This window comes from Nerophis lumbriciformis, linkage group LG05 (assembly GCF_033978685.3).
Source record: "Nerophis lumbriciformis linkage group LG05, RoL_Nlum_v2.1, whole genome shotgun sequence".
Lineage (NCBI taxonomy): Eukaryota > Metazoa > Chordata > Actinopteri > Syngnathiformes > Syngnathidae > Nerophis > Nerophis lumbriciformis.
This window is the reverse complement of record NC_084552.2, coordinates 35,814,892-35,839,647: the sequence shown is the minus strand read 5'-3', so window position 1 is coordinate 35,839,647 and position 24,756 is coordinate 35,814,892. Positions and strand designations below refer to the sequence as shown.

The 24,756-nt window shown below is 37.4% G+C and overlaps 1 protein-coding gene across 3 annotated transcripts in view; it reads left to right on the top strand.

Moving 5' to 3' along the window:
• slc26a5 (solute carrier family 26 member 5) overlaps positions 1-24,539 on the top strand; it is a 30,610-nt gene extending 6,071 nt beyond the window's left edge. For all 3 annotated transcript variants that reach the window (XM_061960676.2, XM_061960675.2, XM_061960674.2), the window contains exons 6-18: positions 690-854; positions 927-1,162; positions 4,851-4,998; positions 8,485-8,598; positions 10,046-10,123; positions 15,376-15,471; positions 15,595-15,701; positions 17,569-17,638; positions 17,721-17,813; positions 19,312-19,398; positions 21,600-21,803; positions 21,910-21,964; positions 24,046-24,539. In XM_061960676.2, coding sequence (XP_061816660.1) covers positions 690-854; positions 927-1,162; positions 4,851-4,998; positions 8,485-8,598; positions 10,046-10,123; positions 15,376-15,471; positions 15,595-15,701; positions 17,569-17,638; positions 17,721-17,813; positions 19,312-19,398; positions 21,600-21,803; positions 21,910-21,964; positions 24,046-24,188 — 1,596 coding nt within the window. In that variant the 3' untranslated portion in view covers positions 24,189-24,539. The remainder of the gene's footprint in view (positions 1-689; positions 855-926; positions 1,163-4,850; positions 4,999-8,484; positions 8,599-10,045; positions 10,124-15,375; positions 15,472-15,594; positions 15,702-17,568; positions 17,639-17,720; positions 17,814-19,311; positions 19,399-21,599; positions 21,804-21,909; positions 21,965-24,045) is intronic.
• Positions 24,540-24,756: the final 217 nt, after the last annotated feature.

Here is a 24,756-nt window from a genome sequence, read left to right as displayed (position 1 = left end):
GATTTTGTCAGTTACAGGCACGCTCTCTTGTTTTTAGAGACCTTTTGCTAAAAAGCTATGTTGTCAACTTGTTTTTTAAAATCAGCTGCAAAAATGTAAGTCTCTCTATTTTTTTTAACTGAACTCATGGGCCACCAGTTGAATAGCCCAAATGAAGAAAATAAGCAGACCTAAAATGGAACTTTGAGGAACACTACCGGTACTTGTATAACAAAGAAGTTGAACAAATGACTACTGACTGCATCTGAAGTAAGAAGGCTACAGCAACACCATAGTTACATAAATCACTTTATGTTAAATAACTGCCATAAAAAAGAAGACTTAAGGGGTGCCTTGAGGAACACCTCAGTTATGTAAATCACAAGTATGGACTCCAGTGTTCTGTTTGCTTGCAAGGTTAAAATGTCAATGCAAGGATCACTTTGGTGGTTTTGGGAATGTACTGGAAAAATGTTTGTCGCCCAAGTTTTTCATTGAACTCTGGTGTAATTTCCTAACCAAATTTGGCCCCTAGGCCGCTAGTCCGAGGAACGTCGACATAAACGGGTCTACTGCCTTTGCTTTGAACATACAGTCATGTTTAGATAGCATGTTCTGATCCCTCATGCTCAACAACACAATATTAAACCGAAGTGTATTCATATTTATTCACAAATAAAATAACCTGGTTGCTCTTTTTTTCTCATCAGATGGTTTTAGGACTACTCAGATTTGGCTTTGTAGCGATTTACCTCACAGAGCCTCTGGTTCGCGGCTTCACCACAGCCGCCGCCATGCACGTAGTGATTTCTCAGTTTAAATACCTACTTGGAGTGAAGACAATGCGTTTCAGTGGGATTCTCTCTGCAGTTTATGTGAGTTCAATAGAATTGCTAAATTTATTTTATTATATTTTGTTAAACATGTCATCCTCTCTCTCATCGTAGAGTATCAAGGCAATCCTCAGTGACATCACAAGCACTAATGTCGCCGCTCTCATCCTGGGCCTTCTGTGTATAGTGCTTTTGTATGGGGTTAAACAGCTCAACGAGCGCTTTAAGAAGAAACTACCCATTCCTATTCCTGGAGAGCTTATTGTCGTCATTGTGTCCACTGGCGCATCTTATGGCCTGTCACTGGCAGATAAATATAAGGTGGACATTGTTGGAGAGATACCATCTGGGTAAGACATCTGTTTTTTTGTTGTTTGGGGTTTCTTGAGGGTTAATGACCGGTGTGTGTACATTCGAGCTGTAGCTTTCTGTCTGTTTGGTTAGTTAAAGGAGAACTGCACTTTTTTTTTGAGTTTTGCCATTTATGCACAATTTTTATGTATGACAACAACACAAGTCTTTCCCTTTTCTGTGCATTCAAAGTAGTGAACTGTTAGTAAGAAGCAGCCAACAATGCAGGTCATAGGGATACGGTCTACTTCGCTTATGAAGTTCTCGAAAAACTTTTAACACCGTTTTATACAATTGTATGTATGGAATGTATTAACAGCCACATTCATAATAATTACAGTGTTTTGGTCATTTTAAGCATTACTGTAACTTCTTTTCCAGGCGCATTGGTTTCGCAGAGTGCCTCGTAATGTGTATGCGCTCAACAAAAACATAGAGAGCACTTTTTGTATTTGCGGGCACTAATGGCAGACTTAGCGAGAGAGCCTTGGAGCATTATCATGTAGCATATTCATGGTTTCCCCCAGTTTTAAATCTACATGTGGCGGTGAGGGCGTGGCCAAGGTGTGTGGTCAATGTGACGTTGTCATAAAATTTGTGTGTGTGTGTATATATATATATATATATATAAATATATATATATATATATATATTATGCTAAAAGTAAATTACATAAATTTAATCGTTATGCTCTACTTTTATAATTGTTATTATACAGTGTAACAAAGGCTTTATACCGGTGGAAGCTGCAGGGGAGGCTATTTTATAGCTACTCTTTAAACATGAGTGCAGTTTCCAATAACAGACAAAATATATAAACATGCTAGATTTTACAAAGAAAACTTCACTTAAAAAGTTATAAATATTTCCAAATCAACAGGAACAACGGAATGAAAGTTGAAAAATGCTTTGGCAGTGTTTTGAATATTCAGCCCACACAGGTCATCCAATCATCATGCGGAAGCCCATCGACTCTCTTTGGATCACTCTTATTCATTCGCTCACTGTCCATGGGCGGGACAAAGTTGAGTATTTATCCAATGATTGTCTCTTTTGGCTGCAGCACTGTGACGCTACCACATCAATGAAAAAAGTCGTTACCACATCAATGAAAAAAGTTGCGCTGTCTGTCACCAAAGTAGCTAATTCTAAACAAATGTTAAACACATCCTAACGCATTTAGTCAATGAAATGCAAACCCAAAAGAACATATTTGACAACTTTTTTTTTTATATTTTAGTATTTTTTATATTTTTTATATTTGAGTGCTGGAGCGCTGGCTGTGCACTTCCTGCGTCTGGAGAGCCACAGTGTGACAAAGCGGCGGCGCCTCGTCTTACCACCTCCAGACACTCGCGTGTGTCTTGCTTACGATTGATCAAAGTTTTTCTGTGGCCACATTTTCTGCGCTTCACGAGTCAATCGTGCTTAGATAAAACAAGTTATATATACATTCATAAAATATATTACCGTATTTTCGGAGTATAAGTCGCTCTGGAGTATAAGTTGCACCGGCCGAAAACGCATAATAAAGAAGGAAAAAAACATATAAGTCGCACTGGAGTATAAGTTGCATTTTTTGGGGGAAATTTATTTGATAAAACCCAACACCAAGAATAGACATTTGAAAGGCAATTTAAAATAAATTAAGTATAGTGAACAACAGGCTGAATAAGTGTACGTTATATGAGGCATAAATAATCAACTGAGAACGTGCCTGGTATGTTAACGTAACATATTATGGTAAGAGTCATTCAAATAACTATAACATATAGAACATGCTATACGTTTACCAAACAATCTGTCACTCCTAATCGCTAAATCCCATGAAATCTTATACGTCTAGTCTCTTACGTGAATAAGCTAAATAATATTATTTGATATTTTACGGTAATGTGTTAATAATTTCACAAGTCGCTCCTGAGTATAAGTCGCACCCCAAACTATAAAAAAAACTGCGACTTATAGTCCGAAAAATACGGTACTTTCATTAGTTTCCACGTAAAAAAAAGCCAACACATTTTTAAGGTGTGGCAGTTTAATTTTTGCTGTGGCGGCGCGCCACGATCAGATACATTAAGGGGAAACCCTGCTATTGCTATACGTTTCAATTAAGAACAAAAAATAGTGACCAGTGTCTCACAATACGACTGATGGGATGGTTTCATCTTTCAGCACTCTTGTAAATTCAGAATAATCGTCATTCCAATAAAAAATAGTTCCTAATGTTGTGATGATCTTACGCTGCACTCCAGTTGTTCAGAGCCATCCATATAGTATCAAGTTGATGGCGTGTAGATTTTCAAGGTTGACCAACTTCTTGGCTTGGTGGCACAACTTTCTATACAGGTGAAATACATTAACTATAATATAGTATTAACTTTTACTAACTCAACTACGGTACAATACAACATAAGCATTTCAAGCGCATTCTTTATTTTATAGTGGTTCCCAAGCAACGTTATTAGTAGCTCAAACTAGCTAGTAACTGTATACTTGCTAGTGCTCGTAGGAGCAATGTGTTACAACGCTAGAAAAGTACAGTAGTTCTTTGTTAGCTGTCGCTGCGGCTTGGTTTTTTACGCAAGTCACAGCATGTGAATGAAGTGTTGTTGGCCGTTTTTGGAAGTTTCTTTTAGAGCGCCTTATAGGCATAATAGATTAATCCCATTATACCTGCATTGTTGGCCACATCGTACACAATTTCTTCACAATTCACATTGCACTTCAAAGAGAAATACGTTTGTTTTTGTCTAACATAAAGACTGGAGGATGGGTGAAACTCCAACAAAAGTGCATTATCAGTTATACTAGAAACAGTTTGTCGGGCTCGTTTAAGTCGACAACCTTTCTGCCGACCAACACCTCAAGTCCAAGTCCACCGTCTTATTTTGTGGTATAGTACTGTTAATGTCATCATTATCGTTAAGCAGTGTGAAACAACTTCAACATAAGTCATGTTAGACAGCATTAAAACGTGGAGAGAATGCCTTCCTGTTCAGTGCAAAAGAGGCTTCAAAATCAAAGCATGACAGTGTTAACCTGCACTATACTAAAGCAACTAACAAAATACTCCCATTTAATTTTTCATTTTAGATTGTTAGCCACTGGAATAACGATTTGTAACAGAATCACCGCTGCAGCTGATAGATAAAAGTATAACATATATGAAAACAATTGAAGGTAAACAATGTCAAAAAGTATCAGTAGATTCAAACATTCTTTATCACTTATACTCATCGTGTCTCTCACCAAAGTCAGAAAGAAATGTGCAAACATTGGAAAGTTTTAGGCTCAGTTATGTCGACAACTACTTGTGCCAGTACTACGGGTGTCGACTTCAAACGTTTTCTAGTTTATTTATGCCGACCTTTCTGGATCATTGGAACCAGATTGTTTAATGATAGAAATATAATTAACATTTGGATCATACAAGGGTGTAGTACATTGTAGTCATCTCCAGGGGTACATTTATAGTTTTAGGATCATTTTGGATGAATTTGTTTCAGTCTTTAGAGTCAGGGTGTTCCAAACAGGATGTGTTTAGGCTACTCATAGTGTGGCTGGTGGCATTTTTGTAATAAATAAAAACGCACAGTAGAGTAGATTTTTGATCTGGAATATGAATTACAGTATGTCATCACACCAGTGCGAATGAGCTACAAGTGTCCCTTTGTGTGTTCTCAGACTTCGCCTACCTGTTGTTCCAGCGTTCTCTCTTTTACCGAATTTGGTCACTGACTCCTTCGCTATTGCGATTGTAGGCTATTCCATGGGAATCTCTCTGGCCAAAATCTTTGCCCTGAAGCACAACTACAGTGTGGACAGTAACCAGGTAAGTCGAAGTTAAAAAAATTAAACACATTTTCATCAGATTGTCTTTTAGCTAGACCAGGGGCCCCCAAACTGCGGCGCAAGCGTGATGATGTAAAGTTATCGATGGGAAAATGCATTTTTTGACAATATGATTTGCTTGAGCCCGAGAGTAACAAGCGGTAGAAAATAGATTAGAAAGCACAAATAAAAAAATATAAAAACCTGATACTTCCCACGGGCCGGATTTTGGACGCTGTTGGGCTGTATTTGGTTCGCGGGCCGTAGTTTGGGGACCACTGATCTAAACTTTGCCGCTGCCGGGTATTTTTTTCTATACCGGTACTTTTATTGTAATATTTTCAGAAAGTGTTTGTTTTATTTTTGGCCAAAGTAAGACAAAGAAAACAATCTGAAGTTGTCTTTATTTTTTTGTTTTAATGCCATGATTTTAATAGTCCAGCCGGCGTTTGGTCAGATTTTCCTCTATGCAGCCCCTGAGCTAAAATGAGTTGGGCACCCCTGATGTACAGTATTACAGTATATGTAACCGCTGCAGCAAAAAAAAAAAGGGCAGCATAAAATAGGGAGTAGATCCAGGAGAAGATAAACATTATAAACAAAGAGAGGTAGCTAACATAAAAGCGGTCGGACAAATAAAAACAAAAAAACAACTTGAGATTTCCTGCGGGCCGGATTCGTAGTTTGGGGACCGCTGAGCTAGACAATGATCAACTCTTTGGTGTAATGGTTTAGCTTATTTGGAACATATGTAACATAGTTGTAATAAAGTAAATCACATTTTTGCAATTAGACAATTCAACATGTCTGAAAAGGGTAGAAAGAACACCAACTCATTCAAACCTATGTCTTATCAAATGTCTGAGAAGGGTAGAAAGAACACCAACTCATTCAAACCTATGTCTTATCAAAATCTGAGGAATTCCTCATTGTCCACATTCTGTCTTCACGTGTTCCCATTATATTATTTTCTAATAATGAAAGAAAAGTGTCTAGATCCCACATAACAGTTTGGACAATTTTCTTGTATTCGGTGTCATTGCCTGCTTCTACTTTCTAGTTTCAGTGTGCTTAAGTCACTCTGCTGCCGCTAAGTGTCTTGCACTTCTGTCGTTTTTTTGCTCTTTTAAAGTAAAGAATTACAATTTTTTGACCTGCACACCGACTTGTGTCTCTGCATTCTGGGGTCACGCCATCAGCCGACATGTGCCACCGTGATAAAAAGGAAAGGTTTGAAAGAGTTAATGGAGTGTGTTGGCACCTTATTGTGTAATGAAAGGAAAAATAGAAATGTAATACATAAAACACAGTCATACTGTATGGCAGTACTGCAAAATAATAGAAATAGAATAGATGTAAATACAGTAGTGCTGTACGCCGGCCTAGTGGTTAGCATGTCGGTTTCACAATCAGGAGATCAATAATTTGAATCTGTGTCAAGGTTGCATGTTGACAGAAATATATAAACACATAGATACAAGATTATGATAACCTCTAGGTTAGATCTTAAAAGGCAGGACGACATATGAGTAACGAACAATGCAGCAGACACACACGAATTGCGACACTTGTATGATACAACACGTGAAACGACCACCCTTGCAGCCTTGAGCCCGTATGTAAACATATTGTAATTGTGATGACAAAGTCCTGTTGCTTACGTTTGCTAAAAATACACAGAAATCCAGTACGCTAACTTACTGCCCTGTCAATATTGCTGCTTTTTTTCTTGGTGTGCAATATAGGTCTTAAGAAAGTGTTTTTGTTCTATTTTTTAATTATACACAGTGCAATTGTTAATGTGCAATATGTATTACTTATTACTCATTTTCATTTTTTTTGTTACGTTTTACTTTTGTAACTGTAGTTAAAAATCTGCACTGCAACCACTTACGGTAATTTTCCCGTTGTGGGTTGAATAAAAGTCTATTCTTTCCTGTATTGTATCACTACTATTGGAAAACATTTTGGGACTGAAGGTGCTGATGCTTATTTGTGTCGGGTCTAAAGTGAAAATCTAAAATGTTATCTTTCAGTTTATATACATCTAATATTGTAACGGAAAAATGTACCTGGGTCAGTCCTATGGTGCAATAAACACAGCGTCATGTCCTGTTGTAAATGTGTTTGCTATATTCCTGCTCATCCTCTGCATTATCTTATCTGCTCTGTGCTGTAAATGATAACCATCCAAACTCTTGTAACACTTCAAAAGCCCTCCTGAGGTCAATTTAAAAGGGGAAACACATTTTTTTTGTGATAATAGCAAGATTTCTTCTAGATGAGGCTTTTGTGACAATGCAATTAAGGATAACTGTTTCTCTGTGCAAATAAAATCAGTTTTGGCAGATGATCATGTTTGGCACACATGTAATTAAAATCAGCACCTGTGCATTTCATGTCGTGGCCAGTGCAAACACCAGAGCGTGGGAATTGTATGTGGGTAACGCTGGAGCATGTTAATACCTAATACACTTTTTTCAAGTGGAAACTTTTCTACATCCAGTAATAACAATAACCATAATGATCATTATTATTGTTAGTATTATTACACATTTGCATGTTTGCTATTGAAATAATCCAGAAGTGATACCTAAAAATAAAATACAGATTACATTTCATAACAGATGATTTGTAATTGTACTGCATTATAATTTAAAATTAACCCTCACAATCATGGCAATATGGAATACATTAAGAATAAATAAAAATAAAAATTTGTATTAATTTCATTAGCAATAATAGTGATTGTTATTATTGTTATTACTATTATTACATATTTGCATGGTTGGTATTGAAGTAATCTGATATTTTTTCAATATTGCGATACTTAGTTTTTAACAGGAAACTTGTAATTGTACTGGATTACATTTTTTAAGTAACACTAGCAACAGGAATGAGTTAAGAATACATAAGTAAAAACTGAAAACCTTGTGTATTGAATGAATAAATACAGACTACACAATAGATCAAACTGATATACAAGTAAATAAATTCTAAATCTATAGGGTAAATTATATCATACTCTCAGTCAATAATAAATTATTCAGAACAGGAATGAAAAATATCAAACATTTTACTGTCTCTAAGCTCTGCTTTCTTTTATTTATTTTCGGACATGTTGAATTGTGCAAATGTAAACATGCGATGCACTTCCATGTCACTTTTGTTATTATGTGCATACATATCATCTGCTTGTCCTCAAAGATTTAGCACTCCATAGATTGAAGTTTCTGATCTTGTTGCTCAAGTTGATGCACCCACCCTGAAGTGCTTCCAGGAGGAAGTGTTGTAGTTGGAGGAAGAATATATTTTAAACCTCCCAAAGCTAAAACTTTGTCGATGTGTAATACAAACCGGATGCCACCACAAAAGCAATGTACACACACTGGTTTAAAGCTATTTATTCCTGCATGAAGTTGATGTGATGTATAGGCAATTACTGTATGCAACAGTCCTTTGGGACTAAACCTTGCTTTGCTTTTAGGAGCTGATTGCCCTTGGCCTATGTAACTTCATCAGCTCTTTCTTCCAAACATTCACGGTCACTTGTTCAATGTCAAGGAGCCTGATACAGGAGAGCACAGGCGGTAAAACACAGGTAACACACACACACACGCAGTCTCTCTCTTTGACAGTGTAGTACTTTTATGTCCTATTATATACAGTTCTTGCCATACTTTTACGTACATTAATCATGGGCTTGATGTCATGATCCCACATGACAGTTTTGAGTTTCTTTTTTTCTTGTTTGGTATTATTTCCTGTCCTGGTGCTTTTTTTTTGGTACTAGTAATTTCCTGTTTCGTCTGGTTTTTTTGGGTTTTTTTTAGCACTTTTTATCTTGTGTTTCTTGTCCTGACAGCACACCTGTTCCTCATTGATAATTAGTTGTATTTAGTTGCACCTTGTTCCATCCGTCAGTGTTGGTTAACTTTGTACTCTGTGTATGCCATAGTGTGCTGTTGCTTTCTGAGTTCATACTACACTCAAGTTACTTTTATTATGTTGTGTACCTAATAAAGGGACCTCCTGTTTGCACTTTGGCTGAACATCTCTGCATCCCGGGATCACGCCGACATGCGGCATCGTCACATCTGAAGTTTTATATAATTTGGGTTCCTTTATGGTTTATTTGGATTGTTCTTTTTCCAGGATGGAATAATCATACACAATACACACATCTTTATTGATTTTAAATCTAGCTCAGATGTACATACACATGTAGGATGCCCATCCATCCATTCATTTTCTACCGCTTGTCCCTATGTATAAATACATACAACCACCTAAATCTTATCAGTGGCCCTGAAAATTCCTGATTTTCTTTAACTTGACCAGGCTAAACTGGGGTTGCAGTGAAACTTGCCAAAAGACCAAATAACAATTTTAACCTTGACTAGACAATTTTTGTAGCCATCAACAAGTTTTTGGTATAATTCTGGGTGGATATTTCACTACTCTCCTTGGTTTGGTAGGGATCATTTAACTTGGCATTTTCCCTGGTATAGACTACTATGCATTTTGGCTTTGTAAATTATAGAAAATCCAAAATCAAATTAACTTGTGGGCAAATACCAAACACAAACACACATGCACATATTTGAACAAATGAATGCATGGCTGAGTACAGAGGAGAAATGTGAGTAAACACTATCACAGTAGCCATCTGCACCAGGAGGTCATCAGACCATGGCAACCAGGACGCTAACACGAAGCGCACCCACAGCACTGCCGATAACCCCTGATGAAGATGGCTCCCTCTGAGTAACGCTGGAAAGTAAAATTAATAAAACTGAAATAGTAAGAACCATGAGTAGAAATATAGGATACACTATAAGTAAAGTATATGAAGATAAAAAAGAAATAAATCGATACACAGTAATAAATAAGACTAAATAAAATATTGCATAAGTGTGTGTGTGTGTGTGTGTGTGTGTGTGTGTGTGTGTGTGTGTGTGTGTGTGTGTGTGTGTGTGTGTGTGTGTGTGTGTGTGTGTGTGTGTGTGTGTGTGTGTGTTTGTGTGTGTGTGTGTGTGTGTGTTCAGATTGCAGGACTTCTGGCATCTCTCTTGGTCTTGCTGGTAATCGTCGCCATTGGTTTTGTCTTTCAGCCCCTCCCACAGGTGAGTGGAGTCAGAGCTGTATGTTTCGCGTTTTGAAACAGTAAATTTAGTTCTCCTGAAAAATATTAGGAATATTGGATAATAATAGAAAATAATCCACTGTAGATGTGAAACAATTCCTCGAGTAATTTGAGTAGGAGATTTCTCCGCCTCAAGTATTCGTTAATTTAATGGTAAAACTTAAACCATGATGTCTTTTATTGTGGTCCAACATGCTTACTTTACCCATGCAGAGGAGGGAGAAAACACATGCAGTGTTTCCCAAATCTTAATTATTTTGAGGGGGAAATTTATTAACAAATTTAAGTTTGACTTTCCACAAATGCATATGTTTCGCTTCTGGTTTGCCCTCGCTTATGAACTAATTATATTGAAAGTATGGCGGTATGCATCGTAACACACCTCCTATGCACCAGCTATGCTAAAGACCTACCGGTATTTGTGTTTCCAATAATACAGCGTTGTCGCTTTATTTCACGACTAAAATTGTAACGAAGGCCATCCAGTTTAGCTGTGCAAGGTGTACAGTCGTGCTCATAAGTTTACATACCCTGAGAGAATTATGATTTATTGGCCATTCTTCAGAGAATATGAATGATAACACAAAAACCTTTTTTCCACTCATGCTTAATGGTTGTGTGAAGCTATTTATTGGCAAACAACTGTGTTTACTCTTTTTAAATCAAAATGACAAAAGAAAGTACCCAAATGACCCTGATCAAAAGTTTACATACCCCAGTGACTTTGATCTGATAACATGCACACAAGTTGACACAAACAGGTTTGAATGGCTAATCAAGGTTCCGATCCTCACCTGTGACCTGTTTGTTTATAATTAATGTGTGTATATAAAAGGTCAGGGAGTTTCTGGGCTTCTGACAGACCATTGCATTTTTCATCCAGTGCTGCACAGATGTTTCTGGATTCTGAGTCATGGGGAAGGCAAAAGAATTGTCAAAGGATCTGCGAGAAAAGAAAAACAGGATTAGGGGTATGAAAAGATATTCAAGGAATTGAGAATGCCAATCAGCAGGGTTCAAACGCTGATTAAGAAGTGGAAAATGAGGGATTCAGGTAGACCAGCAAAGATTTCAGCCACAACTGCCAGGAAAATTGTTTGAGATGCAAAGAAAAAAACACAAATAACTTCAGCTGAAATACAGGACTCTCTGAAAAATTGTGGTGTGGCTGTTTCAAGATGCACAATAAGGAGGCACTTGAAGAAAAATGGGCTGCATGGTCGAGTCGCCTGAAGAAAGACATTTCTGCGCAAATGTCACAAAGTATCCCGCTTACATTACGCCAAACAGCACAGAGACAAGCCTCAGAACTTCTGTAACAAAATAATTTGGAGTGATGAGACCAAAATGTAACTTTTTGGCCACTCGACCATGCAGCCCATTTTTCTTCAAGTGCCTCCTTATTGTGCATCTTGAAACAGCCCCACCACAATTTTTCAGAGAGTCCTGTACTTCAGCTGAAGTTATTTGTTGTTTTTTTTGCATCTCGAACAATTTTCCTGGCAGTTGTGGCTGAAATCTTCGCTGGTCTACCTGAATCCCTCATTTTCCACTTCTTAATCAACGTTTGAACACTGCTGATTGGCATTCTCAATTTCTTGGATATATTTTTATACCCCTTTCCTGTTTTATGCAGCTCAATTACCTTTTCTCGCAGATCCTTTGACAATTCTTTTGCCTTCCCCCATGACTCAGAATCCAGAAACATATGTGCAGCCCTGGATGAAAGATGTAATGGTCTGTCAGAAGCCCAGAAACTCACTGACCTTTTTATATACACACATTAATTACAAACAAACAGGTCACAGGTGAGAATTGGAACCTTGATTGGCCATGCAAATCTCTTTGTGTCAACTTTTGTACATGTTATCAGATCAAAGTCACTGGGGTATGTAAACTTTTGATCAGAGTCATTTGGGTACTTTCTTTTGTCTTTTTTATTTAAAAAGAGTAAACACAGTTGTTTGCCAATAAATAGCTTCACACAACCATTAAGCATGAGAGGAAGAAAGGTTTTTGTGCTATCATTCATATTCTCTGAAGAATGGCCAAGAAATCATAAATTCTCCCAGGGTATGTAAACTTATGAGCACAACTGTATGTTGGTAAATAAATCTCACTCTCTGTAACGCCTTGCTTGGAGACAATCTTTCGTTGTTTGCAACACTCTGCCTTCTTGGTAAAGTACATAAACCAGTGGTGTTCAAATAAACAAAAAAATGGAGAAAGAGCAAAAGGCATAATGTAATAAGAAAAATATGAAATGTTGATATTGATAACAAATATTTGTCTTAAAGGGGACCTACTATGCAAAACCAACTTTTCCTATCTATTGATTTGTGTATTTGGGATCTGCATGAGTCCCAAAAATGTGGTATCTAACCAGGGAGGCATGACAGAGATATTTATAAAACAATCTTGCTTTTCTTCATACTTCCTCTTAATGAGCAGTTTATTTGCCTCGTGTGTAACGTTTGACCCATTGGTGACGTCAGTGGATATCTCCATAAAGGTCAAATTTTACCCGAAGAGCTTTGCGCAACTCCACCATTGTAGTCTGACGTTGTAGTCAATAAGTTCCTGTCTTTTTCTATCCTTTTTTTGTGGGGCAGACTGGTTCACACATGCACGCGCATCCTCGGCTGTTGCCATTTCTAATTCAATGTACAAACCCCGTTTCCATATGAGTTAGGAAATTGTGTTGGATGTAAATATAAACGGAATACAATGATTTGCAAATCCTTTTCAACCCATATTCAATTGAATGCACTACAAATACAAGATATTTGATGTTCAAACTCATAAACTTTATTTTTTTTTGCAAATAATAATTAACTTAGAATTTTATGGCTGCAACACGTGCCAAAGTAGTTGGGAAAGGGCATGTTCACCACTGTGTTACATGGCCTTTCCTTTTAACAACACTCAGTAAACGTTTGGGAACTGAGGAGACACATTTTTTAAGCTTCTCAGGTGGAATTATTTCCCATTCTTGCTTGATGTACAGCTTAAGTTGTTCAATAGTCCGGGGGTCTCCGTTGTGGTCATTTAGGCTTCATGATGCGCCACACCTTTTCAATGGGAGACAGGTCTGGACTACAGGCAGGCCAGTCTAGTACCCGCACTCTTTTACTATGAAGCCACATTGATGTAACACGTGGGTTGGCATTGTCTTGCTGAAATAAGCAGGGGCGTCCATGGTAACGTTGCTTGGATGGCAACATATGTTGCTCTAAAACCTGTATGTACCTTTCAGCATTAATGGCGCCTTCACAGATGTGTAAGTTACCCATGTCTTAGGTACTAATACACCCCCATACCATCACAGATGCTGGCTTTTCAACTTTGCACCTATAACAATCCGGATGGTTCTTTTCCTCTTTGGTCCAGGGGACACAACGTCCACAGTTTCCAAAAACAATTTGAAATGTGGACTCGTCAGACCACAGAACACTTTTCCACTTTGTATCAGTCCATCTTAGATGAGCTCAGGCCCAGCGAAGCCGACGGCCTTTCTGGGTGTTGTTGATAAACGGTTTTCGCCTTGCATAGGAGAGTTTTAACTTGCACTTACAGATGTAGCGACCAACTGTAGTTACTGACAGTGGGTTTCTGAAGTGTTCCTGAGCCAATGTGGAGATATCCTTTACACACTGATGTCGCTTGTTGATGCAGTACAGCCTAAGGGATCGAAGGTCACGGGCTTAGCTGCTTACGTGCAGTGATTTCTCCAGATTCTCTGAACCCTTTGATGATATTACGGACCGTAGATGGTGAAATCCCTAAATTCCTTGCAATAGCTGGTTGAGAAAGGTTTTTCTTAAACTGTTCAACAATTTGCTCACGCATTTGTTGACAAAGTGGTGACCCTCGCCACATCCTTGTTTGTGAATGACTGAGCATTTCATGGAATCTACTTTTATACCCAATCATGGCACCCACCTGTTCCCAATTTGCCTGTTCACCTGTGGGATGTTCCAAATAAGTGTTTGATGAGCATTCCTCAACTTTATCAGTATTTATTGCCACCTTTCCCAACTTCTTTGTCACGTGTTGCTGGCATCAAATTCTAAAGTTAATGATTATTTGCAAAAAAAAAAGTTCATCAGTTTGAACATCAAATATGTTGTCTTTGTAGCATATTCAACTGAATATGGGTTGAAAATTATTTGCAAATCATTGTATTTCGTTTATATTCACATCTAACACAATTTCCCAACTCATATGGAAACGGGGTTTGTATATAGCGTGTAGTTCTAACTTATATCTGCCAGTAAACTATGGAAGTGCTAAAAACTACAACATGGCTGACAGGGTAGGGGCGCAGTCCAAGTGGAGCTATGTAAACAAGACCACCCACAAAACACCGCATCCTGAAGAGACGGTCAGAAAGTGGCTTGAAGATAGTCTGTAAAACATAATCTAGGCAAAATTTTGACCAAATAACCACCATTACATGTTATATAGACCAAAAGGCAGTGTTTTTAATGTAGAACAAGTCATGATATGACCCGTTTAAAATATATGTGCAATATTTATTCATCCTTTTTATTATCTTGCGTCAATACATATTGCATGACATCATGACAGCGCTATGAGTTTATAGATATCCATCCATCTTCTTCCGCTTATCTGAGGATGGGGTGCGGGGGGCAGCAGCCTAAGCAGAGAAGCCCAGACTTCCTTCTCCCCAGGCACCTCGGCCAGCTCCTCCCGGGAGATCCCAAGGTGTTCCCAGGCCAGCTGAAATACATAGTCAGTCCAATGTGTCCTGCGTCGTCTTCGCGGCCTCCTACCGGTCGGAAGTGCCCTAACACCTCCCCAGGGAGCGGCCGGAGGGCGTCCTGACCATATGTTCGAACCACCTCATCTGGTTCTTTTCGATGTGGAGGAGCTCTAAGTTCCTCCTGAATTAATTATAAAGGAATGAAAGATAAAAACATTTTAGCTCACTAATCACTAGCTAATTAGTAGCTGGTCATTTATAGCGGACAATTGGTAGAACAAGGAAGTGTGAGTCTCACTTTTGGTTGATGGATAATATCAAGTAACAATGATGTCTAATGTGCTTCACTATAGTTTAAACATATCGTTAATCAAAATAATTTAGAGTATAATACTTGATTACTAAAACATGCAATAGCTTCTAATTGTACATTTCTCTTACGTCTACTTACATTTGGTTTTGTCTGGCCTGTCGTCTGCAGTATTTCCCTTCTTTCCGTTTCACAGACTGCATTGGCAGCCATCATCATGGTCAACCTGCTGGGAATGTTCAGACAGTTCAGAGACATCCCTGCGCTCTGGAGAACCAGCAAGATTGAATTGGTCAGTTTTAAACAGTAGCTTTCCTTGAACCTAATACAATTGTAGAGATTATTTTGAAATCATGTGCAAAGAGACAACAAACACTGGAAAGTATGAACTTTTATAACTGATTTTCTCCATTAGGCCATCTGGCTGGTGTCCTTTGTGGCATCTGTGCTATTAGGCTTGGACTACGGCCTGCTGTTGGCCGTTGCCTTTGCTTTACTAACAGTCATCTATAGAACACAGAGGTTTGTGTATTCATTTGACAATTCAGTTCAGTTCAGTTTCAGTTTATTTTGAACATGCATACGATACAATGTAATGCATCACATATTTCCAGTTGTTGCATTACAGCACGCCTGAAAAGAAGTAGGAATAAACTGATTTTATTTAATCCTACCCCTTTTCATACCATAGCAAGTTTATCCCATTTCCTTGTTCTCTGTAACAGAACAGAGAATAAATAAATAAATAATAAACCATAGTAAGTAAACAAATATTAAATATATAAATAATATTTATCTCAAAAGAAAAAAAAAGGGTTCAAGATGTTCATCATAATTATTGTTCTGTGTACTTTGTGAACACTTGTAGTTTCAACAGTCTCTTAAACTGAATCATATTGGTGCTTTGTTTGATTTCTTTGGTTAATCCATTCCATAATTTAATTCCACATACTGATATGCTAAAGTTTTTAAGTGTTGTACGAGCCTACAAATGTTTTAAATTAGATTTCCCTCTAAGGACTCTTTAGTTGAGAAAAATGTTTGTACATTCTTTGGTAGCAGGTTATAGTTTGCTTTGTACATAATTTTAGCTGTTTGCAAATTCACCAAATCGTTGAGTTTCAATATTTGGGATTCAATAAATAAAGCGTTTGTATGTTCTCTGTATCCAACATTATATATTATTCTAATTGATCTTTTTTGTAACACAGTTAGTGAATGAAGCACACATTTGTAGTTGTTCCCCCATATTTCTACAGTATTATTTGTACACTAGCGAGCAGTAAAGAATATGAAGGGATTTTTGGTCCAGAACATGTTTTGCTTTAATCATTATTGACATGTTTCTTGCTATCAGATCATCATTTACTGTATTCAAACTAGAATATGTTTTAGGTCGACACGCCGTTTCTGTCAACCAACTCTTTAAGTCTCTGTTCACCATGCTCTTCTTATTACTAACAAGTGAGAACTTTAAAGGGGCTGTTTGCAACCTTCATGTGGAATACCTAGTGGGTGCTAACTTCCCAATGTGTTTTAAGAACTATATCCAGCCCTCTTGCGGCTTTCACTCCAAATCATGCCTTAGTGTGTTTGTGTGTTGTTAGCCAATTATAGCGATTAGGCTAGCAAACAACAACAACAACATGACTGCAAATTGTTAGTTGCTTCTCTTGGACTGCTGTTGTGTATGTACATACACTCCTTGTTTACGTACAATGTGCGTGACAAGCCTGAACACCAACTAATTCTCAGACCGACAAGCAATTTTTATTCAATTTGTGAAATATATAGACATGTTCAAATATATATGTTCTATCATCGACATACATAGTGAACCATTTTTATCATAAAAGCCTAAGGTAATATCTACGAAAAATTCAGCCCGTTTAAGTTGACATGTGTTGCAGAAATAACTTCTTCATTATCCTTTACGGCAAAAGAACTACTGTCTAAGTTACACAGCACTAAAATCTGCAAACGACTTCCTGTTCAGTGCAAAGTAAGCCTAAAAAAGCATGGTTATATTGACCACAGCAATTAATAAAACTCTTTATTTAGATTATTCACCACTAGATGAATGATTTGTGCATGTGCGAAAGTTTTTCCATTGTACACAATATTAAGACTTTAGATAAGAGTAGCAATTCACATATGAAAACAGAAGAATCCAAATAAAGATACACAAAAATAGAGAAAGACCAATGAAAAAATGACAGTGGATTCAAAAATATTTTATTATGGCCCACTATCTTTATGTCTGAGGCCAAAGTCACAAGTAAACCTGCAAGCGTTTCATTTTGGTAATGTCGACTTTAAATTGGTTCCACTGTATGTTTTATTTCATTCAGGTGTAAAGTGCATGCTCATTTTGTGTATTTTTCTGCAGCCCAAAAAATGCTGTCCTTGGTAGTGTTTCTGGCACAGGGCTGTACTACGATGTGGAGGAGTATGAAGAGGTTAGTCCGAGAGAAGAGAGAGAGCACTGATTTAAACTCAAGATAACAAGTTCTCATTATCTGTGCTTTGTTTGGTTCCCAGGCAATGGAATGTGAGGGAATTAAGATTTTCCAGTCCAACTCTTCAATCTACTTTGCCAACTGTGAACTTTATGTGAACACCCTCAAAGAGAAGGTAATCTTTGTTTTCTTGGAACTGCCGGAGTGGCAAATGAACATAAATTAAATTGCACCTACTGCACAAAATGTTACACCTTTTTCAGGAAGTCATGTTAAACTTTGATAAACAGTGGAACCTTTTAACGGGGCTGTTAGCAACTTTCTCTAAATTACATTATTTTTAACAAAAAAATATTAACTAGAACACCACTGGCCAGCTTATATTACCATTAATGGTTCAAAAGAACAAATATATTTTTGAAGTGTTTTTTATGCAAATACTAATTTAATTGAATACAAATTGCTCATTGATCCGAGGAATTTGTCTGGCCTTCATGCGTGTCACCCACCGCTGTATCTTACACGCAGGGATCGCTTGCACATACACAAAAGCAGCCCAAGAGAAGCTAACAATTCAGTCATGTTGTTATGATAGGATATACATATGATAGCTAATGTTAATAGCTAAACTTTGCCAAATCGCTATCATTAGCTGACAACATCCATCCATTTCTACCGCTTGTCCCGTTCGGGGTCGCGGGGGTGCTGGAGCCTATCTCAGCTGCATTCAGGCGGAAGGCGGGGTACACCCTGGACAAGTCGCCACCTCATCACAGGGCCAACACAGATAGACAGACAACATTCACACTCACATTCACACACTCGGGCTGACAACAAACAAAGCTTATTTGCGAGCATTTTGTGTTACAATCCAACAATCCATCCATTTTGTACCGCTTGTCAATGATTTTGTAAATGAAACCAAAAACTGCAAACCGCTGGCATGTAATAAATAAAAAAATTAATCAAATTAAAAATAAATTTGAATTAACCTTTAATGGATAACAAGATACATCTAAGTACTGACATTGCTAAGACAGTTCCGTTGTGATTTTACTTTGTGCCATGTAGATGAATACCATATAATACTAGGAGGTTTAACATGACGAGAATGGCTAAAATGCTAACTGTTTGCATGGTAACATCTATCAAGATAGCACTAAGTAGGGAAAGTGCGATGGCAGTTGCTTCAGGATTTCATGTAATGTCATGTAGATAAATACTACATAACATGAGGAGGTTTAACATAAAAATAATGGCTAAAATGTTAACTGTTAGCATGGTATCACCTACCAAGATAGCAGCACTAAGGAGGGAAATTGGTAAGCTGTTGCATCGGGATTTCACTTCATGCCATGTAGATAAAAAATATTTACCATAAGAATGGCTAAATGCTAACAGTTAGCATGTTAGTGCTTAGCAAGATAGCACTAGGTAGGGAAAGAGCTCAGGCAGTAATTCAATTGTGATTTTACATCATGCCATGTCTGTAAATCCTATTGACCATGCGGAGAATGGCTAAAAAGCTACCATGCTAACAGTTAGATTGCTAGCACCTAACAAGGAAGTGAAAACCAAATGTTCCCATACTGAAAAATCAAATTCTCAACGCATGTTGCCTACTGTGACATCATAATTTTGAACTGATCTAGAACATTATTTTTATTTTACAGACAGGTATAAACCCAGAACACTTACAAGCTTCCAGAAAAGTTCAGAAAAAAGAAAAGGAGAAGGCAAACCTCAACCTGACTCTAAAGGTGATTTTCTTATGGAATGTTTTTTTTCATACTTTTGATGTTCTTGGCCATGTGTGACATGTTTGGACTGGCTATGTACTATGATGCAAGCAGCATCATAGTACGGCAAGTAATGCTGTTTACCAGTGGTTCTCCTCGTTCTCAAACTTTATTCCATGTACCACCTTAATAACCAACATTAAAATACATTAGCGTAATAGGCTTAAGTATCCATTAAAAACAAAGCAGAGGTTTTATTTAACAAGTATATTAAATATTTCTGACCACTAAGAATACAAACAGTTTGAACAGTAACACCGTGTTTAAATATAGCAAAATAAAACACTGTACTTAAATAAAGTGATTATTTGGCGTATCACTAGATAGAGTACCTATACCTATCCCAGCTGTATAGTATGCAATATATGTTGTTATTACTATTATTGTCAAAGTTGTTGTATTGTAATTTTACTGTCTCTGAATTAGTAATGCGTTATATTGCTTCTACATTACAAACTGAACAAAAAGCCTGCGTAAGGATGACATTTTAAAACACTTGGATGTAATTTACTGCAAGTTATTATTATTATAAAAGTGTATCCCCATGTAATATACACATATACATTTACATATTACACAAAAATGTATGGTTTTGGTGGCCACTGCTGCCTCTGTGCAGAACTTGATGTAGTCCAGTACAGCATCCGTGTAGCCTTCCAGGTCAGATCTTTCAGCAAACACACCCCAGTCCGTGAACTCAAAACAGTGCTGCAGAGATGCGTGGCCTCTTCACTCCATACCTGTGCAGTCTTTTGTGAGTCTGCTTCTGCCCCCTACTGGACTGTGGGGTGGTGTCCTTAGCAGAGAGATGTGATCTGAGAGACAAAGGTACATACCTGGTGCAGCTTTGTAAGCTCCTTCGATGGATGAGCATTTAGCTGGCTGTTCACAAAGCTATGCAGCTCCTCCAGGGCTATCTTGGCATTAGCGTGTGGTGGGATGTAGACAGCCATGTGGATGACTGAAAACTCCCTCGGCAAGTAAAATGGCCCGCATTTCACTGACTAGTATTCAAGGTTTGGTGAGCAGTGAGTCCCATTAATGTCTACAGCTGTACACCAATTGTTTATGTACACACACATGCCGCTTCCTCTCTTCTTACTGGCGCATGCAGTCCTGTCAGCCCGGTAAACTGCGCCCGATAGCCTTGTCAGGAATGTTGTCCAGCCAAGTCTCTGTAAACACCGTCACACAACTGTAGGTCTTGTCAGAGAATATCCTCAGCCTTATTTCGTCAACCTTGTTGACGAGTGACCATCAGTTGGACAGGAGGAGACTCTGTAGTGCTGGTTGATGCGAGTTAGCTCTTAGTCTAGCTTGCAGGCCGCCTCTCTTGCCCCTCTTCTGACGCCGTTGTCAGCGCTGCCTGCAGAGTCTCACAGGTGGGATGAGGAAGGTTCCTCCGGGGTTCTCCGGGTGCTGTTGCCTGACCGCCGATGAAACCAGCAAGTCTGGTATTTCAGTTCTGTATGACCGCAACGGTTTGCCCAAGCAGAGTAGTTTAGTTGGACTATACTGAACGGGAATATTTACGGCGTATGAAAAAAAACATAATAGACAAAAAACAGTTAAAAAAAAAAAAAAAAAAAAAGCCACTGCGAGTGTATGCACTACCATCTTAGTGTCTTCTGAAGATCTAACACCTTCTAGAAAGTATATACAATTTAGTAGTATAAAAGTACAATACGATTTAATACATAATATTAAATGTTTAAGTATTATATTTCTGAAATGTAAATATATTTTATACAATAGTATAAAATACAATTAATAAATTATATATGACTTTTTGATGTAGTCCATGTCTTCAAAATCATTCAAATTGTTGCTTTTATTGTAATATTTTCATTCCAATGAGTTAATACAGTGGATCTTTTGAGGGGTTTGTGTTACATGACCCAGTGATTAGTCGGAGACAGCGCCCTCTAATGGAATTATTGTTGCAATTTTTTTTCATCCTTTTTGCCTCCTTTCTGCGGATAGCGCCAACCACTTTGTATTTAAGTTACAACAAATATATATTTACTGTACAAATTGAAGCAACGAATATGCTGGATGAATATAAATTCAGTTCTTGCCATACTAATAAAGCAATTCAAATAGGTTGACTTCAAAGTAAGTGAATAACAAGTTACTGGATTTAAAGACGTTAATGCTTTTAGGACAAGGAACAAGGTGTCACCCATGAGGTTTTGTCCTACAACGTGGAAGAAGAGCAGAAAAACGGCCAACTAAGAGACGGAAATACCGAGTCAGACACTGAGGACGCGGTCTTCCTTCGGTCTGTCGGTGGCGTCCACTCCATCATCCTGGACTGGACACCCGCTAGCTTTATTGACTCTGTGGGAGCGAAAGCCATTAAACAGGTTGTTATTTTAGTAGTATTAACGTGCAAAATGTAAGAAAAGTACTCATGATTAAAGATAATTGCTACAACAGAAGTATAATAATAAGACACGTCTACCTATGCAGGTAATCAAGGAGTTTGCTGCAGTGGATGTTCGAGTTGTCATAGCTGGCTGCAACAGTAAGTAACCACCTTACAATACGTCTTTCTATATACTCATACAGACATACAAGAATATATCAATTGTTTTGAAAATATATAACATTTAAAATGATTTACAATTTAATTTTTGCTAATATTTTTTTATTATATAAATAATACAAATGTATTCATTAATAAGTTGGATAAAAAAATGTTTACATGTACAAACAGTGATGTGGAATATTATAGACTTATAGAATATGTTTTGTATAAGTTGTATTTAGTTTGAATTGAATTCCATACAGCATAAGAAGACAGAGATGTGAATCTTACAACAAAACACAACTCACCGATTCTTGAGGTGACAATTTGATTCAGAATCGCTTCTTGATTTAAACTGATTCTATTTGTTACATAAATAATAAAACCTTTCTAAAACAGGTTACAAAAGCTTGTCTTGGCTGCGCACATACGATGTTTTTTTTGTTTTTTTAATTATCTTTTTATTTTTTTTTCAATACACTGTTGCACTTTGAGGTTGTTTGCTCAATGTAAAGTGCTTTTTACAAATAAAATATTTTATTATTATTATTATTGTGATGAGTACGAAACACGAAGATGTCCTAAAAAAAAAAAACATCTTTTTTAAACATGGATTCTTTTTAAAAGAAAAAAAGATTTGATCCAGAATTGAAATGAGAATGCCGTTTCAGATGTGGATTTATTTATTTTCCAGCACCTCTAAGGTGTGAATGTTTGCAATTTGGCGGAAGTGGGGATCAAACCAGCAACTTGAGGGTTGCAGGTACGATCCCCGCTTCCGCCATCCTTGTCACTGCCGTTGTGTCCTTGGGCAAGACACTTTACCCACCTGCACTATATAAATATAATTCACTTCACTTCATTATATTCAGGGGAGTTATATGTTGCATTTAGCTTTATTACAATTGTGTACATAATTATGTGTATTTATGGGAAAACTGCCTGTTTTGTTATTTTGAGTTGAGTTGAGTTGAGTTTGAGTTTATTTCGAACATGCAAGCATACAACATGATACATCACAATTTCCAGTTTGTCTTTTCAACATATTCGAAAAGGAGTAGGAAGAAGCAGAGCTTATTTAATCCTACCCCTTTTCTTTTACATAACAGTTGCCAAAACTTTAGTTCACTTCCTGTTCTCAATTTATTCACAATATACTCCATAAGTAATCACAATAAAAATAAATAAATAAATAATAATTGGTGAAGTAAGTTATATTTCATATGATGAGATAAGTAAGATTATTTTGAGAGTGAAAGAATGGATGAATTAAATAAATTCAGAATGTTTATCATGGTTCTTCTTCTTTGTACTTTGCCTATCATCCCCAATCCTTTATATGAGACAAGAACACACATCTTCCCTTTCCTGGGCCTTCTAAAAACTGCTAGCACAAAGCGGCCAACAATGCGGGTCATCTACCCCTCTGATAAATGAGCCAAAAAACATATTTGATGAAAATGTCGTATTGGCCAGAATCTAAGACAGTCTGAATAATCCAGGTTGTTTTCAGAGTTTAGAGGCAATAACATGCAACCAAACAGTAATGTTTGGAATGTATTACAAGGTACTTTTATGCCCTGTATGTAGCTTAATTTGAATGATATGCAGCAGCATGTGTATTTTCATACCCATAAATCTCAAATCTAAAAGAATTAAAAAAAAAAACATAATTCAAGGAAGTCAATGTCATGAATCATGCCAACAGTAATGCGTATTAAAGTAGACATGTATTTTTATGTTGCGTTTGACCTCATTTCAATTATTCAAGGAAGTCAATGTCATGAATCATGCCAACAGTAATGCATATTAAAGTAGACATGTATTTTTATGTTTATGTTTTTATGTACCTCATTTCAATTCTATACAGCTTTTAATTACATGAAATACTGCATTAACCCAAATATAGGCTGCCTACTATTTTTACCAGTGTGGAACAAAATTGGTTGTCTTATATTCAGGGTAGAGATTTATATTGCACATGCAATCTTAGAATTAATTTGGGGAAAGGTATAGAATTATAAAAACTACATGAAGAAACACTAACTGGTATCACATTTCCTGTTTGAAACAACTAGGAACTCTTCTATCTCAGCTTGATGAGTTGCAGTTCTTTTCCGGAATCATCAGCTTTGAAATGGTGTTCCCCACCCTCCATGACGCCGTGTTGGACTGTCAACACTCGGTACCTGCCCTGTGCCCCAACATGGGACCGCTGTGATGATGGTTTGGACTGGATAGAGCGGTTATTGCACTGGTGAATGTTCTTTTGCACTTTTAAGCAGCGCTCCAAAGGATGATAAGCTTGTTAAAAACGTCCCAGCTGCAGCAAGTCTTGTCAGGATTTGAATGAAACATTCGACGAGTTACTATACTTCTTGTTACTGCAGTGTTGCATTGTGATTGTGTGTGCTGTTGTGTGGAACCCAGACTAGCTGACGACACCAGCCATTGCTGTACTTGTGACTTTCACCACCACATTAGATATTTTATACTCTTATCTAACGTAACTGCTGCAGTAATTTTGTTGCATGTGTTGACCTCAAAAATAAACCTTTCGTACTGGTGCAAATCTTTTTTCCAGTGGCTAACAAGCTACAAAAAGGTAATTCAATCAGACCTTTATGTATGTCGCATCAAGCAAGTTGCAACACAGTGTGGGCACATTTTAGTTGCTGTGATAGAATCCAGGTTAATATTGTCATTTTATTTTGAAGCTTTGAACAGGAAGTCACTGCACATTTCAATGCTGTGTATTTCACACTGCCTAGCGTTAATGATCGTTAATA